The sequence below is a fragment of the Arvicola amphibius genome, chromosome 7, assembly GCF_903992535.2.
Source record: "Arvicola amphibius chromosome 7, mArvAmp1.2, whole genome shotgun sequence".
NCBI classification, from domain to species: domain Eukaryota; kingdom Metazoa; phylum Chordata; class Mammalia; order Rodentia; family Cricetidae; genus Arvicola; species Arvicola amphibius.
In genome coordinates this window covers 79211676-79226901 of record NC_052053.1, presented here as the reverse complement: position 1 = coordinate 79226901, position 15226 = coordinate 79211676, and the positions used below count along the sequence as shown (strand labels likewise).

Genomic DNA, 15226 nt, shown 5'->3' with positions numbered 1-15226 from the left:
CAATTATGAGAAACCTTGGAGATTGATGTTTTGTTTTGTTTTTTTTTTTTTTTTTTTTTGTTTTTCGAGACAGGGTTTCTCTGCAGCTTTAGAGCCTGTCCTGGAGCTAGCTCTTATAGACCAGGCTGGTCTCGAACTCACAGAGATCCGCCTGCCTCTGCCTCCCGAGGGGACCTTTCACCACCCCCACTTCACAGTCCCCCACCTTTGGCCCAGTTACGGAGAAGGTTTCAGTCCCTTGGAGACCTTCCCAAGCCATTGCACAGAATTAAAACCAACTCCAAGCACTAAATTATCCATGGTATCAAAATTAACCAAACACAAGATTTTTTTCAAATATTTAATCAGTCTGGATACCTCTGTCTTCCAGCCCAGTTGAGTAAAAATTCTTAAAACAGCATGATTAAGGGGACTTCGTAAAAACTGGGCTAAGATGGAAGGAAGGCTGGGGTTGGGAGACAGAACATAACACATTTCTGAGGCTCTTGGAAGGAATTCTACCACTTTAAAAACTCAAAATGCACAAGAAACGGTTAAATAGTCATACAAGTTTTAAGGACAATTAAAAACTTCTTTTATGCTGAACATACCAGATCTGGTTTTAAAATAGACTCTTTAAAAACCTTTGATCCTGCTGTGGTGTGTTTCTATAGCCTTTTCAACACACACAAGAAGCAAACTAGCGATACCCAGCCTTTCCCATGAGCTCATGGGGACTTTTGCAAAGCAGCAATGCAGCAAGAGATGGAGCAAGGAGTAGAAGAGGTGAGAACAAGCCACTCAGTCTTAGAACACAGACTCAAACCCCAGCAAACCTATTTTCTTTGAAAAAAAGATGGAAATAAATGGAAGGCCTTGAAGCGTCACGGGCAACCTCACCTCAGGGAGCCAAGAAGAATACTTTTTGATAACTGCATCGTGGGAACTAGGGGCAGGGTGTCCTTCAGAGTGACAGTTGGCAAGAGTGCAGGTAGGGGTCAGGTTCCTGGGCTGATGCCCCAGAGAGATAGATGTTCAGCAGGAAAGGTGCAATGTCTGTCTTGCTCTCATTCTTGCTGGGCTTCTCCTCCTGGCCCTCGGGGCCAGTGAAAGGCAGTGTCAGAGGCCTTAGCCCAAGGCTCAGAACGGGTACTGTGACACGTATATCCGCAGTCGGATCACGGAGCTGCCTCTGAAGTTGATGACAGTGTTGACAGTGATCATCTCCAAGTCCAGCTGGATGTCCCGAGGCCCTTTGATGGGGCGTGTCATCACCAGGGTGGCACTGATAGGCCCTGTTTGCTGTGGACAGAACCAGGGGGGCACTAGTTAGAAAGGATATGGTGTTAGCAAAAGGGTGGCTGGGGAGCAGCAGTCTGAGCAGGATGCTCAGTCTAGCCTGCTTCGGTATCACCATGACCACGGTGTCACCCATTTGCTTCAGTAGTGCCGAATTTTTTCCCACCTTTGCCCACTCTTTACTTGAAAGGTCATTTCCTAAGGCAAGCCTTCTCTGGTTCCCTAGTCTATGTCAGACCCCTCACCCACCCCTGCAGGCCCTTTAACTTTGCACATGAGAGAAAGGATGTATTACTGTATATAATTGTGTATGCTACTGCCTTGGTCCATGTCTGCTGTCAAGGTCCCTGCTAGACAGTGCAAACATCCCTATGACATAGTATGGTACCATTGTTTAGAAAATGCCTTCCAGCTTGGTGGTGGCAGCGCACGCCTTTAATTCCAACACTTGGGAGGCAGAGACAGGTGGATCTTGTGAGTTCAAGGCCAGCCTGGTCTACGTGAACTAGTTCCAGGAGAGCTAGGGCTGTTACACAGAGAAACCCCGTCTCAATAAACAACACCAAAAACCAAACAAATCAAGTGCCTTCTATATCTTTGGCTTCTGCATCCTGAGAATCAAACAAATATAGAATTAAAATATTCAGAAACAATATCCTGCACCTTTACTAAGCATGTGCAAACCTTTCCCTTGTCAGTGTTCCCTAAGTAAGACAGTTTGACAACTACTTACACATCAGTAGCATCAGCAATTTTCAAATAAATGACATCAAAATCACCTGAGATACTTAAACAATAACATGATGATAATGATGATGATGATGATGATGATAAATAATTCAATTTCAGGATTTTCTAGTTATTGTTGTAGCTTAAATGAGACCAGTCTACATAGGCTTATATATTTGAATGTTTGGTCCTTAGTTGGTAAAACTGTCCGGAAAGGTTAGACAGTGTGGCCTTGTTGGAGGAGGTATGTCACTGGGAGTGGGCTTTGAGAGTTCAAAAGCCATTCCATTCCCAATTAGCTCTCTGCCCCATATGTGTGGATCAAGATGTGAGCTCTCAGCTACTGCTCCAGCATCATGCTTGCCTGCCTGTTGGCATGCTCCCCACTATGATGGTCATGGACTCTCTCCACAACTGTGAGCCCTAAATTGAACACTTTTCTTATAAGTTGTTTTGGTTATGGTGTCTTATCCCAACAATTAAGAAAATAATCAAGATAAGAACATTTTTAGGAAAAGTGAAATTTGTTAAAAAGCCAACCTCTGGGCACCCTGTAATCTCTTCCAAAGTCACCCTTCTGTGACCCTACCAATGAGATCCTAATAAAGTCATGTGAACTTTTCTCTAGCATAGAACCTTTCTAGGACTTTCAAAGTGATACACAAAGAGGGTGCTAGCATCAATTGGTACCAAGTGGGGGCATGCTCAGTCTCCTTTATGTAGTGATGAGCTGCGGGCAGACCTGCTTTTTGTCCCACCTGGATTCCACACAGCTAGCTTATGCCCCGAAATAACAACACACAAACTGTATTAATTTAAACACTGCCTGGTCCATTAGTTCCAGCCTCTTATTGTCTAATTCTCACATCTTGATTAACCCATTTGTAATAATCTGTGTAGCACCACGAAGTGGTGTCTTACCGGGAAAGATTCAGCATGTCTGACCTGGTGGCTGGCTTCATGGCAACTCTCCCAGAGAGGAGAGAGACATGACAATTGCCCGAGGCATCTGCCCGAGACATCTGCCTCACTCCCAGCATCCTGTTCTGTCTACTCCACCCACCTATGTTCTAACCTATCAGGCCAAGCAGTTTCTTTATTAATTAACCAATGAAATCATCAGATAGATAGAAGACACACCTAAATCACTTTATATATGTCTACTTATTCAGTTCTCATAAAATCCTCAAAGGCCTTGGATTAGCAGCATCAGTGTCTACAGATATAGTCAGAAATGTGGACTCCCAGGCTCTAACCAAGATCTGTTGAGCCAGAGTCTGTAGCTTACCAGGGTCTACAGATATAGTCAGAAATGTGGACTCCCAGGCTCTAACCAAGATCTGTTGAGCCAGAGTCTGTAGCTTACCAGGGTCTACAGATATAGTCAGAAATGTGGACTCCCAGGCTCTAACCAAGATCTGTTGAGCCAGAGTCTGTAGCTTACCAGGGTCTACAGATATAGTCAGAAATGTGGACTCCCAGGCTCTAACCAAGATCTGTTGAGCCAGAGTCTGTAGCTTACCAGGGTCTACAGATATAGTCAGAAATGTGGACTCCCAGGCTCTAACCAAGATCTGTTGAGCCAGAGTCTGTAGCTTACCAGGGTCCCAGGTGATAGGTGGACACATGAACAATTAAAAAGTGCTGACCTAAAAACACCAGCTCTTGGGGGTTGGGGGACGGCTGCCCTTACTTAAGGACTATCCTAAAGGCACGTCTCATTATTCCATTCTATAAACAAGCAAACAGAGGCTTGCTGGGATAAATAATTTCTTGGGGTTATTCAGGGGTAGAGCTAGGGACTTTCATTTGGATTTTCTGCCTGAGTATAAACCTCAGCCCCCCTTTTCATTATTCTACCATTTTCAGAAGAGACTATGGGCTTTGAGTCTTCTCCTTAGTGATACCCTAAATAGAAGTGTCCAGGACCAGTACAACAGACAGATACAGGATGTCAGCAAAGGAATTAGCACGGGGAGAACACGGATAGACTGGATAATTAACTTCCCAGAAGCTGCAGTACCCAGAAAAAGAAAGGAACAACCTCCGCGAAATCATGGAACTTGGCCCGGATAAAGTCATACCAGGTATTTACTTTGCCTCCATAAAGGAAGGGCTCCCCATAAAGTTTGGCACCTCCTTTGAGAGTGCCCACTGGTATGACAGAGGTGGAGCTGGCAGACAGGTGTGGGCCAAGCCCTAGATCTTCCTTGTCCATCAGGCTATCAACAGTTACGACTGTGCAATTCCTTCCTGGCACTGTCTCTCCGTATTCACGTCAGCACCCGCGTAATCGGCACCTCCTTGTGCAGACTTCCTTCTCAGTCCTTCCAAAGCCCAGAGCCCAGGGCTAGGACTTCGGCAGGGACAGCCATGCAGGGAAATGGTCACAGCATCCACATACTCACTCGCTCTGCCAGTTTTCACGGTTTTCTTAAACTAAGGCCAAGGGTGTTGGAGACCTTACCCTGAAGGTGGCTGTGAGGGGAGGGATCTGCAGAAATGCATGCTTGAATGGGGAGTGGAGCAAAGAGGAGAAGCTGCCAGCCCACTCTTCTGAGCAAAGTCTTGAGTGTCTGAAGTAGCACTAGACCCTCCCACCTAGAAGCAACCTTGGAAACCACTCAGTCCAGATTCTGGCAGGGCCAGAGCCTGTGAACCCTGAAAAAGGTTTGCCCACTGCACCTGAGAGTCCTCGAGTGCCAGCCAGGACAGAGGACAGCCACCTCCCCCACCAAATTCAGCTTTCTTGGCCTTACTGAAACACCTGCCGTAAGAATCCCAGTCATTAGTGGCTTTGGTAAACATTGATTCAAAACAATCAAGGCTGGGGACATATCTCAGAGATAAAACACATGACTAACATATCTCAGAGATAAAACACCTGACTAGTATGTATGAGGCTGTGGGTTTGATCCCTAGGATCTTACACGTCCCCAAAAGGATGACTGTATGAGGCCAGGCATTTGGCTACACCTTTAGCCCATTTCTTATTTAATCCTGTAAATGGGTTAAGGGCTATGGCCCTCTTGACCCATAAGGTCACAAGACGATTACAATGCTAGAAGACCTGCCTCTAAAAGGCTTGTTTTCAATCACTGGATTTTCTGTCTCTCCATTTCGTACCAAGGCATGGCATGTATTTGGTTTTGTTAGTTGGTTCCCCCATGTCTACCTCAGAGTGTATGCTTGGGCAGAAGCTATATCCTGTTTGTGTCTGAATTCTGTGCCTAGCTCAAAACCCCCATGATGGTGCTAGGATGCAGGTGAATGACGGAAGAGAGCTGACAGAATTGACCCACAGCAGGGCGAGCTACAGACACCCACCCTGATCCCTATCACCATGGATTAACGTAATTTGGCACAGTCTGAACTCTATGATCCTTCTCTTTCTTCAATCTCTAAGTGTGCCTCCAAGCTCCCTGATAAAAGCCAACCCAGGCTTCTGTGCAGGGCTCCCCTCTCAACAGACTGCTCACAGGGCTTTGCCTGTGCAGATGCATGTGTATGCATCCCTATGCATGTACTTGTAACGCATGCAATGTATGCTTGCATGCACCTGTGAGCACGTGCATATATGCTTCCTTGTGGATGGGTGTGTGTGCATTTGCAACTGGCTGAGACTGTGCTGCTCCCAAGTACTTCTAATCAAAACCAAATAACTTCAGTACAGGAGAACCTGAATGGCCACATGATGCTCCAGCTGCCCTCTAGGTAGCATTCCCAACATTTTCGAGGCCTGTGAGGTGGTAGCAGTGGCAACAGCAGTGTCTATACAATAATAATACTCATTGAATGCTTTCTATTGCTGTTCGATACTCTTCCGAGACCCTAACACCAGAGACATTGACACTGAAAGAGACTGCAGGTCGCGGTTTCCATGTAAGTCAGCAGGGTCACTGGTGAAACTGAATGGGACAGTAATGGTGGTCAGGGAATGTTCCTGGAGTCTTACAGAAGCAGGCTGAGGTGTCGCCTTGGAGTGTGCAGGTTTGAGGCAGCGGGGGATAGAATGGGCACAGGCTTGACCATTTCACGCCCTTTCGCCCTGTGCATTTGACAAAAACTCATTCCGTGTTCTAGATGCTGTGCTAAGTGAAAGACTTCAGCTAATCCTGAAGTAAACATTAGAATCTTCTCTAACGAGGGATTTGAGACAAGAGCAGTTAGGTAACATGCCCAAGATCACAGGGCTGGGAGAAACCGGAGAAGACCAAGGAACAGCACTCAGCCCGGCCACAATAAACATGAGTGAGTGGCCTCTGAGAAGGGTCCTGAGCTCTGGTCAGTCTTATGTTAGGAAGCCTATCTTATCCCACCAGCTGCAGTCTCTGCTCTCAAACCTGTGGCTTCCCCAAGTCTCACCCCAAACTTTTGCTCTGGTCCAGGTGCAGCCTTGGGGACCTTGGCTACCTCCTCCATCCTTCGGGTCCTTTGGTCATTTTTATGGCAGGCCTATGACCCTCTGTCCCTTCTCTGTCTCTTCTGCATAAAAATTATAAGCTTGCAGGTGCTCCTTAGCTTTCTCAGAGGGACACAAGCTACATTGAGCTCAGCGCCCAATGTTCCGTAGCTGCTATGGCAGCCTGGGCCCAGAGAATGGGGTCTCTCTCCTGTCCACTCCATCAATAGGACATACGTCTTTTCCCATATTCCTGGGCACCTCTCAGGCTGATCACCAGGGTGACTGTGGGGCTTGGGGGATTTTACCAGGTGTTGTTTGGTGGAGTGACCTGTTGCCTGGACAAGGTGGCCTTTACAGATCTTCTGCCCTGCTAGGGCTGGAGGGGAACTGAGGCAAGGAGAATCAATGACGGAGTCTTAAATCCCTAAGAGGGAGAGCCATCTCTTTAACCCATAACTAAGGCTCTAGATGAAGGAGGACTCTGGTGGCTGGGCTTACCGTAAGAAGACAGTAGCTCACCAAGACTTGGCAGGGGCAAGTTTCTGACAGATACCAGTGCTTATGAGCTCAAGGAATGATAGGCGCACACACACACACATACACATACACACACTGACATGCACGCATGCATGGAAGCATGCGTACATGCATGTACACACCACTCCACCTTTTTCAACTTTCAGAAGGCCCTCACACTACTCACGCCAACTTCTTTCTAAGCCTTTGATTCTTCTGCTCTGGTCTAAGCCAGCTCTTAAACCTGTTCCACAAGTCAAGTTCCACACATGACCTGATTCTGTTAGGATATCACTGAGAGTAGATAATGTAGTGAGAATACACTAGTCCCTGAGATTGTTAGCCCCAGAGGTGAGGACTGAAAGATTCTGTCAAGGGGTTGGGGAAGGCCATGAAGTACAGGGATACAGCTCTGTCATGGACCCTTGCATGGGTCTCAGATCCATGGTAAAACACTCATTGGCCTATCCTTCTGAGTGTAACTAACTCCCTCTGGTGAGTTTAGAGGATCACATACAGCGCTCCTGGGTGGGTCAAACTGTGACCCTAAACACAGGTCCCAATTATGGCAAAGTGTAAGTATTGTAAGAAAATGGGGCTGGGGGGTGGGAGTTGAAGATGAGAGATTAAGGTCTGAACCCAGGGAAATGTGGGTTCCTAAGTCAAATCCCAAGAGTCTCTGTAAGAGCATGGAAGAGTGCCCTCTGCCTTATGCAGAAGAGGGGTAAGAAGAAAAATGCATACGTGAAGCTGGAGTGATGTGGCTGGTCAGGGTGTGTTGGCTAGTTTTGTATCAATATGACATAAGCAAGAATCACTGAAGAGGAGGGAGCCACAGTTAAGAAAATACCTCCATAATATTAGGCTGTAGGTAAACCTGTAGGGCATTTTCTTAATTGGTGATTTGTGGGGAAGGACCAAACCCCATTATGTGTGATGCCATCCCTGGTTGGTGGTCCTGCGCTCTATAAGAAAGAAAGCTAAGTAAACCATTAGGCATAAGCCAGCAAGCAGCCCTCCCTTGTGCTGCTACATCAGCTCCTGCCTTTAGGCTCCTACCCTGTTTTGAGTTCCTGTCACGACTTCCTTCAGTGATGGACTATGATGTAGAAATGGAAGCCAATTGAACCCTTTCCTCCCCAACTTGCTTTGGTCATGGTGTTTCATTGTAGCGATAGAAACCCTAACTGAAACACAAGACATACAGCAGTCACCAGAATCTGGAAGACACAGAAAATGCTTCTTCTCTAGACGTGGGATGTACGGCCCTGCCATGCTTTGGAGTAGATACAGAGAATGAATTTTAGACTTTGGTTCCCAAACCTATGAATAAATATATTTCTGTTGTCTTAAGCCACAAGCTTTGTGGTCATTTGCTACAACAGCCACAGAAAGAAATATCCTGGGCCCTTCTGACTGCTGTGTGTTTGTGTGTGTGCATGTGTTTGTGTGTATATATGTACTCATGTACATGTAGGTGTGATGCATATGTGTGTACATGCATGACCAGAGGTCAATATCAAGTGATAAAGTTTCTTTCTCTTTCTCAATTGATAGCTATTTTTTTGAGACAACAGAAATATATTTCTTCATAGGTCTCACTATAGTCCTGGCTAGCCTGGAACTTGCTGTGTAAACCAGGCTAGTCTAAACTCACAGAAAACCACCTGCCTCTTTCTCCACTAAGCTGAGTTCTGGGACTAAAGGTATTTGCCACCAAGCCTCATTCTATGTTTTTGAGATTGGGTCTCTCATTGAGTCAGAAGCTCAGCAACTCAGCTAGGCTAGCTGGCCAGTAAATCCCAGGGGTCCTCCTGTCTCTGCCTTCCAGCCCTGGGATCTTGGGGACACATTGCCTGGTTTCACCATCTGAAACAGGCCATCTAGAGATAAAGCTCGAGAACCTTCCCCTGGACAAGTGCCTCCATGCATGTTACACTATGACAAAGATGGCTCTAGGCCAGTGGTCTGTAAGGAGGTAAGTCACTCCAGGGACTGGAGAGATTAGAAGATCGGGCATATATGTGGCATGGTACCAGAGATATATACCCTATGTTGCTAAATATATATACACACCATGATATTGAAAGTATATAATTTACTTTAAAATGTAAACACATTTTAGGATATGTACTATAATATTTTCCATTGGTGTGACTAAGTCAATCAAACTGTCTAGTGTTCTATATCTGAACTATCCCATGCCATAGCTATAGACGCTAAAAAGCACTTGACTGTGTTGAATGCCAGGAAAAGATTCTTATTTCATTTTAATTCATTTAGATTTTAAGAGTGCCAGTGCCTACTGTGTAGGGAAGCCAGGAGAGTCCACACCTGAGAACTATACTTTTTTTCTTTTGCTAGCATGTAAGTACTATGAGAGTAGGGGTTGAGGTATTTTGTTTGTTTGGTTGATTGGCTGGGTTTTTTTGAGACAGTTTCTCAAAACAGCCTTGATAGTTCTAGAACTTGCTCTGTAGACCAGGCTAGCCTTGAACACATAGAGATCTGCCTTCTTTTGTCTGGAGTGCTAGGATTGAAGGTGTGCACCATCATGCCTGGCTGGGATGGGTTTGTTGTTGTTTGTTAATGTTGTATTCTCAGCTTCTAGATATGCATAGTATGTATGAAATATGCTTGTCAAGTTAATAAATGAATGCATATGCAAACAAAGCCTGGAGTCTCTTCCATAGTTTTAAAACCAAGACTGTGTTCATGGCGCAACTTCTCATCTCATAGAGGAGGCTCCTGAGGCACATGGAGGAAAAGCACCTATCACAAGACCATACAGAAAGTGGTAGAAGAGAGCCCTGGAGCCCTGGACTCCTATCTCTTCTCTTCTTTCCACACTTGCCCCTATGACCTGGGTTCGTACCATGAAACATGGTTGTATCTAGACCACACAAGGCTGTTACTAAAGATAGAAACCGCTAGGCAGTGAGTAATAGAGGAAGACGTTGGAGAGTAATAGAATGAAGACAGTCAGCATTGAGTTCTAGCCTTGACACACACACACAAAACACATAGACACACAAACATCACACACACAACACGATAGTGTTTGTTTGCTAAAGATGGCAGACATTGTTAAAGATGGTGATCATTGTTAATGGTGGCAGGCACAGCGCACACTCCCTCTTACCCGCATGTAGAACTCTCGACCCTCGTTGCCAGATTTGATCTGGAAAATATAATAGGCACCAGGGTAGCGGGTTGTTGCTTGCATCTGGAAGATATCAGCAGGAACAGAGCGTCCTGATACTACATCCATGTCCCGATACAAGATGGTAAAGGGCTGGTCTCTGCAGCCAGTGTTCTCAGCAGGACACATACAGCGGCTGGTAGGAGAGAAATCAGGTGAGCGTTTAGGAAATCCTCTTTCGGCACTCACTGTGCCTACTCCCCCACTTTAAACCCCTGGAAACAAAGCCTAGCCATTCTTACCACCCAGTGGAGGAACTGGAGTTCATCTCTCTCCAGTTCTGATCCAAAGTTGTCTAGAATGTAGACGAGATATGCCTCCTAGACAGTAGCTTTCCCTGGCTTCAGATATTCTGGCTACTAAAGGATTTAATTGGACCTCTGGTCTTCAGAACACTGAGATATTCACTAGTGTACCTCATATGTGTCATGTATTTAGACATGTGCTGATGGCCAGATAGCCCTCACTTCCCAATCAAGGACACTCATTAAGAATATTTAAAGTGGAGGCTGCAGAGACGGCTCAGCAGTAAAAAGCACTGGTTGCGCTTCCAGAGAACCCAAGTTCAATTTCCAGCACCTTCATGGCATCTCACAGTGCCTGAACTCCATTCCCAGGGGAATCTGATGCTCTCTTCCAGCTTCTTCAGACACCAGACACACATACGGTGGGTAGATACACATGCAGGCAAAATACCCCTCCTACACATTTAAAAATGTTTAAGAATATTTAAAAATGAAAACTATAGTAGATTGATGGTCCTCAAGGGTCCTTTGCACTCAGCTCAGCATGTCTGGACTATAATTGAATCTTTTTATTCAATATATAAGGGCTCAGAACTCACTGGGGACTTTGGAAATTCAATATTAAGACAGACCATGATCTCAAACAAGTTATCTTCTAGCAGGAAAAATATAAATATTTAAGAACAAATATTTCTAATACAGAGCAGAAAATTTCAAACCTTAGGGATAACATAACAATTTGTTGCCTAGGAGCACTCGTTAGAGACGCCTGCTGGTTTACCCATCTCTCTTTCCCATCCTTCCCCCATTCCTGAGACTCCCCTGAGGGAGCAGAGTTCACAGCAGGAGACACATGTAAAGAGGCCTCTGGACTTAGGAGTTAGTTTGTGAGTGACATTTCTTTGCAGGTAGAATGGATGTTAGGGGACAATGACCTAAAACCAGCAATGTTGACTCCTCAGTGCTGGCCACTGGATTGGGTGTCTCCATCTCTCACCTGGGCCTCTGTGATGGCCTCCTAACAGACTGCCTTTGTCACGCTAAGTCAGTCTACATCTGTCCCCTGCACACTCCTCTCTGACACTTGAATGGAAACTGAGCACAAGTCATAGCCTCTATGGGCCTCCAGGAGCCTGCTGGGTCTGCGCACCCCACCTCCAACTGAGCTAAAGCTTTGGCAGGCCACTGTTCTTCACACTTTCCTATGCGGCAGGAGCTCAACCGCTTGGGTTCCTTGTAGGCTTAGCGGCTACCCTCGCCTTAACTGCCCGTGTGCATGCTGTTCCCTCTGCTCTTCCAGCCTCTGTTTAGTTAAGATCAACACAACTTCCGGCCCTACCCAAAGGTCGTTTTCTCGGTGGCCTTTAGACTCCCAGAACAGGTTCAGCCTCCCCTTTCTTTTTCTACAAACTCTTTACTCGGTTTATCATTATGTACGCACTCTTATGCCAATTCCTTTAATGTCTTTCTCCTCTTCTAGACTTTTTGGTAGGTCTCAGGTAGTTCATATATATAGAACGAGCTCCAACTGGACTAGAGAAGGATTTCTGGTGGTTAGATAAAAGCCAGCATTCCTCAGGAACTTGTAGGATGGGTTTTTGCATCCCCCAAAAGAAATCCTTCCTTGTCCTCCATTCACCCACCCCCTGCTCCCCTACTCCCTCCTGCCTTCTCACAGTCTCTGGCACTTCAGCCTGCTTTAGGCTAGCCCTTGCTATCTCCATTCTTCTCCCTACTCTGGCTTCCCTAGCCCTGGCCATATCCAATCTGTTTCTCTTTTCTCTCTGCTCTGGACTCTATCAGATGTCTCTGGATGTTTTCTCTCTCTTATTCACAATAAAAAAAATAACAGTCCGCCTAATGGAGTGGCCATGGCAGCGGTTTCTCTACTGTGCTCTCCCCCCACAACCTTAAGCTCCACGAGAGCAAAGCCACACACCTAGCACAGAATGGGGCACCACCAACAGTTAACAAGCAAAAGACTACAAAGATCATCAAAGCATCATTTTGTTAAGGCTGCATCAAAACAGCCAAGTCTAAGGAGTCCTGGTGCCAAAATGATCACATTAAAATGTCACATGTCAGAGAAAATAATTGTTTCCTAAAAGAAATTTGGAAGAGGGAGTGATGGCTCCCAGCTGGATCATGAGCAGCTGGGAGAGGGTCACCGAGCATAGATCTAAAAGATGGGGTAGGCCTGGCCACGAGGAGATGGAAGAAATGCCTCCCATCTGGCAGGAAGTTTGTCCACAAAAGCTGGGAGGCTGAGCCCTCTGGGTGTTGGTCAAGGTGAGAGCAAGTCCTGTTCCAGCTGGCAGGAGCACAGGTCACCTGAGCAGGCAAGAAGCTGGAGCGGGGTGGCCATCACGTGGGCCTGGGGCTCAGAAGGAGGAGGAAGTCACCAAGGTTTTTCAGGGCAGAGACTTCACTGGTCACATCAGCTCAAGGCTGCCAGTTGGATGGGATCACCTTGCAGTCAGACAAACCCAGAGAGACCCACGCATGGAGAGCAGCCTAGTGCTCTGTTGGGCTACTTGGGGATTTGGAATCAGAAACTGGAAGGTCCCCGTTCTAAAAAATTACTTGGCAGCACAGCTCGTAGCAACAGGTGACAACAGCTCTGAAGGAGCCCCCAGTGCTGACTTTGCCATCTTCTTTTGCCCATTATTTTTTTTCATAATCACAGCAGGAACCACACTGGTAAGCCCTGAATTCTCTTTGAGAGAAGACTGGGATGGGTGTGGCTGACCCAGTCACCTCCTCTGTGAGGGTTTGCATTTGCTGGGGAGCAGGGAGGATAGCTGAGGAAAGGATGGCTGATGTACAAGCATGTGTGCACTACGTGTGAGCTGTATGCTGTGCCTGTATACTCTGCGAGCAGCATGAGGAACCAAGATGGGCCAGCAGGGGGTGGGGGTGGGTGGGATAAAGGGAAAGAAAAGAAACACAGAGGACACCATGGGCTGGGAAACACATCCTGGTGCCATCAACTTGCCGAGGCTGTCTTCTTAACATTATTATTTGCCAAGAAATGAGTTAGTAATTGGTCTGTCTTTAGGACTTCAGAAACTTGTTAGGGCAACCTAGTTGGGTGTTGAGAATTCCAGAATTCTCCAGCAGCTTACCACTCACATACAGAGCAGTCCTTAGACAGGAAATTTCCATTTCTCTGAGACTCGCTAGAAGGGCATCGCAGCCCTCTCCCAGATTATGCCCCTGTATCCAAGCCTGCACACACTAAGACCCTCAGGGGAGGCTGGCTTTGCCACATTTCAAAGCTCAGCTCTGAAAGATCCCATGTATCTAGACTGTTCATTGGTAGCAGAATCAGATTCATGAATTCTGCCTCTCTACTGGTTAGCTTTCTAGATAATCTCCATATAGCTCTGACATGCAGGGGGGAGCAATAGAGAAGGTTGTAGGTAAGCACATATCTGCCTGCATGAAGTAGGGAGCAGGCCAGATCTCCTGACTGCTTGGCTCAAGTGACTTCCTTTATAAGATTCTGACAGTCTCCTGAGCCAGGTCCCCACCCCTTCCACTTCCCAAGGACCAGCCTTGACTTACTTATCACCAATCAGCAGATATGGCTCCTCACAGCGGATGGGATCGATACATTTGAATCCCCCTTGCAAATTGTAGCAAGTCTGCAGCGGAGTGCACGTGTGGTTTCTGTGCTCACATTCATTAATATCTGAAATGCAGTGTAGAGAAGAAGCTTGGTGTTAGTCCTGGACCAGGTGCTGGGGATAGGGTGAGGATGAGAGCCACTTGCATCTTCCCACCTAATATAGCAGCCATTGGCCCCACAGTTATTGGGAATCCAAAATGTGGGTAGTGAAAATTGAGATGTGTTTGCTGTTCTGTTGAAAGTTCTGCCTCAACCCCCTCCTCCCACTCCAAACCGTGCCCCTTTCAGAAAGCCCAAGACTGCAGGGTATTTAAGCCCTGGTAACTGGACCTGCCATTTGATTTCTCCTCCTCCCTTCCCTGCTTCACTTCTTGGGGGCTTAACAGTCACCCGAGAGTGCGTGGCTCATTAAACATGGACTTTTAATTCACTTTGATCTGACCTATTGCATCAGCAGAAAAACCTACTACTGGGGATACAAAAATACTTAGCATTTGCAACAGGAAATAGACACCAGATCTCTATGATTTAGTAAAAAGAAAGAACTCATAGTACTTATCAGTGAGTTTTATATTGAGTATATATTAAAAGTATAAACTGTTTGAATCAGTTGCTTTAAAGAAAATATAGCATTAAAAGTAACTTCATCTGTTTGTCTTTACTGTTTTTAATGTGGCTACTAGATGAGGTAAAACAGACAGCTCATTTGTATAGTAATTCACATGACATTTCTAATGCCCAATACTATCACGGATAATGAGGATAAGATTAATAATGGGGTGGTCATTCTGCAAGACCCCCAGTTGCTATAGTGTAGGACTCCCAATCTGGAGAAGATTTGACCTTTTCATATTCAGGGTCTAGGCCCTGTGAGGGACCTAGCAGTTGGGAGCCTGAGGTCCTCAGCATTCAATCTCTAGGAAGTCACAGAAGGCCAGCAGGGCGAAATGCTCTCAAGGCAACATGAGAAACCCAACGCTGATGTGTTTGGAGCCTAGCTACAAGAAGCCTTGGTTAGGCTTGAAGCAATCATTCTCCAGGCTGCAGAGACCTATCTGCCTGGAAAGACAGAAACCAGCCCTTAGAAAGTGCCATCTAACTCTATAGGGTTCATCATAGATGTGTAATTAACCTATGTCCTGGCCAAAGAACAGGTTACTGGGGAAAAGATGAAGCTAGCCCCTCAGACACCCTGCCCATAGCTGCCAAGCCCACCACAT

At 46.2% G+C, this 15226-nt stretch overlaps 1 protein-coding gene across 2 annotated transcripts in view; it reads right to left on the bottom strand.

Annotated features, from left to right (window-relative positions):
• Nucleotides 1–315: 315 nt before the first annotated feature.
• Fbln5 (fibulin 5) overlaps nucleotides 316–15226 on the bottom strand; it is a 72028-nt gene continuing 57117 nt past the window's right edge. For both annotated transcript variants that reach the window (XM_038337720.1, XM_038337719.1), the window contains exons 9-11: nucleotides 13943–14069; nucleotides 10071–10266; nucleotides 316–1281 (exon numbers count right to left, since the gene is read on the bottom strand). In XM_038337720.1, coding sequence (XP_038193648.1) covers nucleotides 1120–1281; nucleotides 10071–10266; nucleotides 13943–14069 — 485 coding nt within the window. In that variant the 3' untranslated portion in view covers nucleotides 316–1119. The remainder of the gene's footprint in view (nucleotides 1282–10070; nucleotides 10267–13942; nucleotides 14070–15226) is intronic.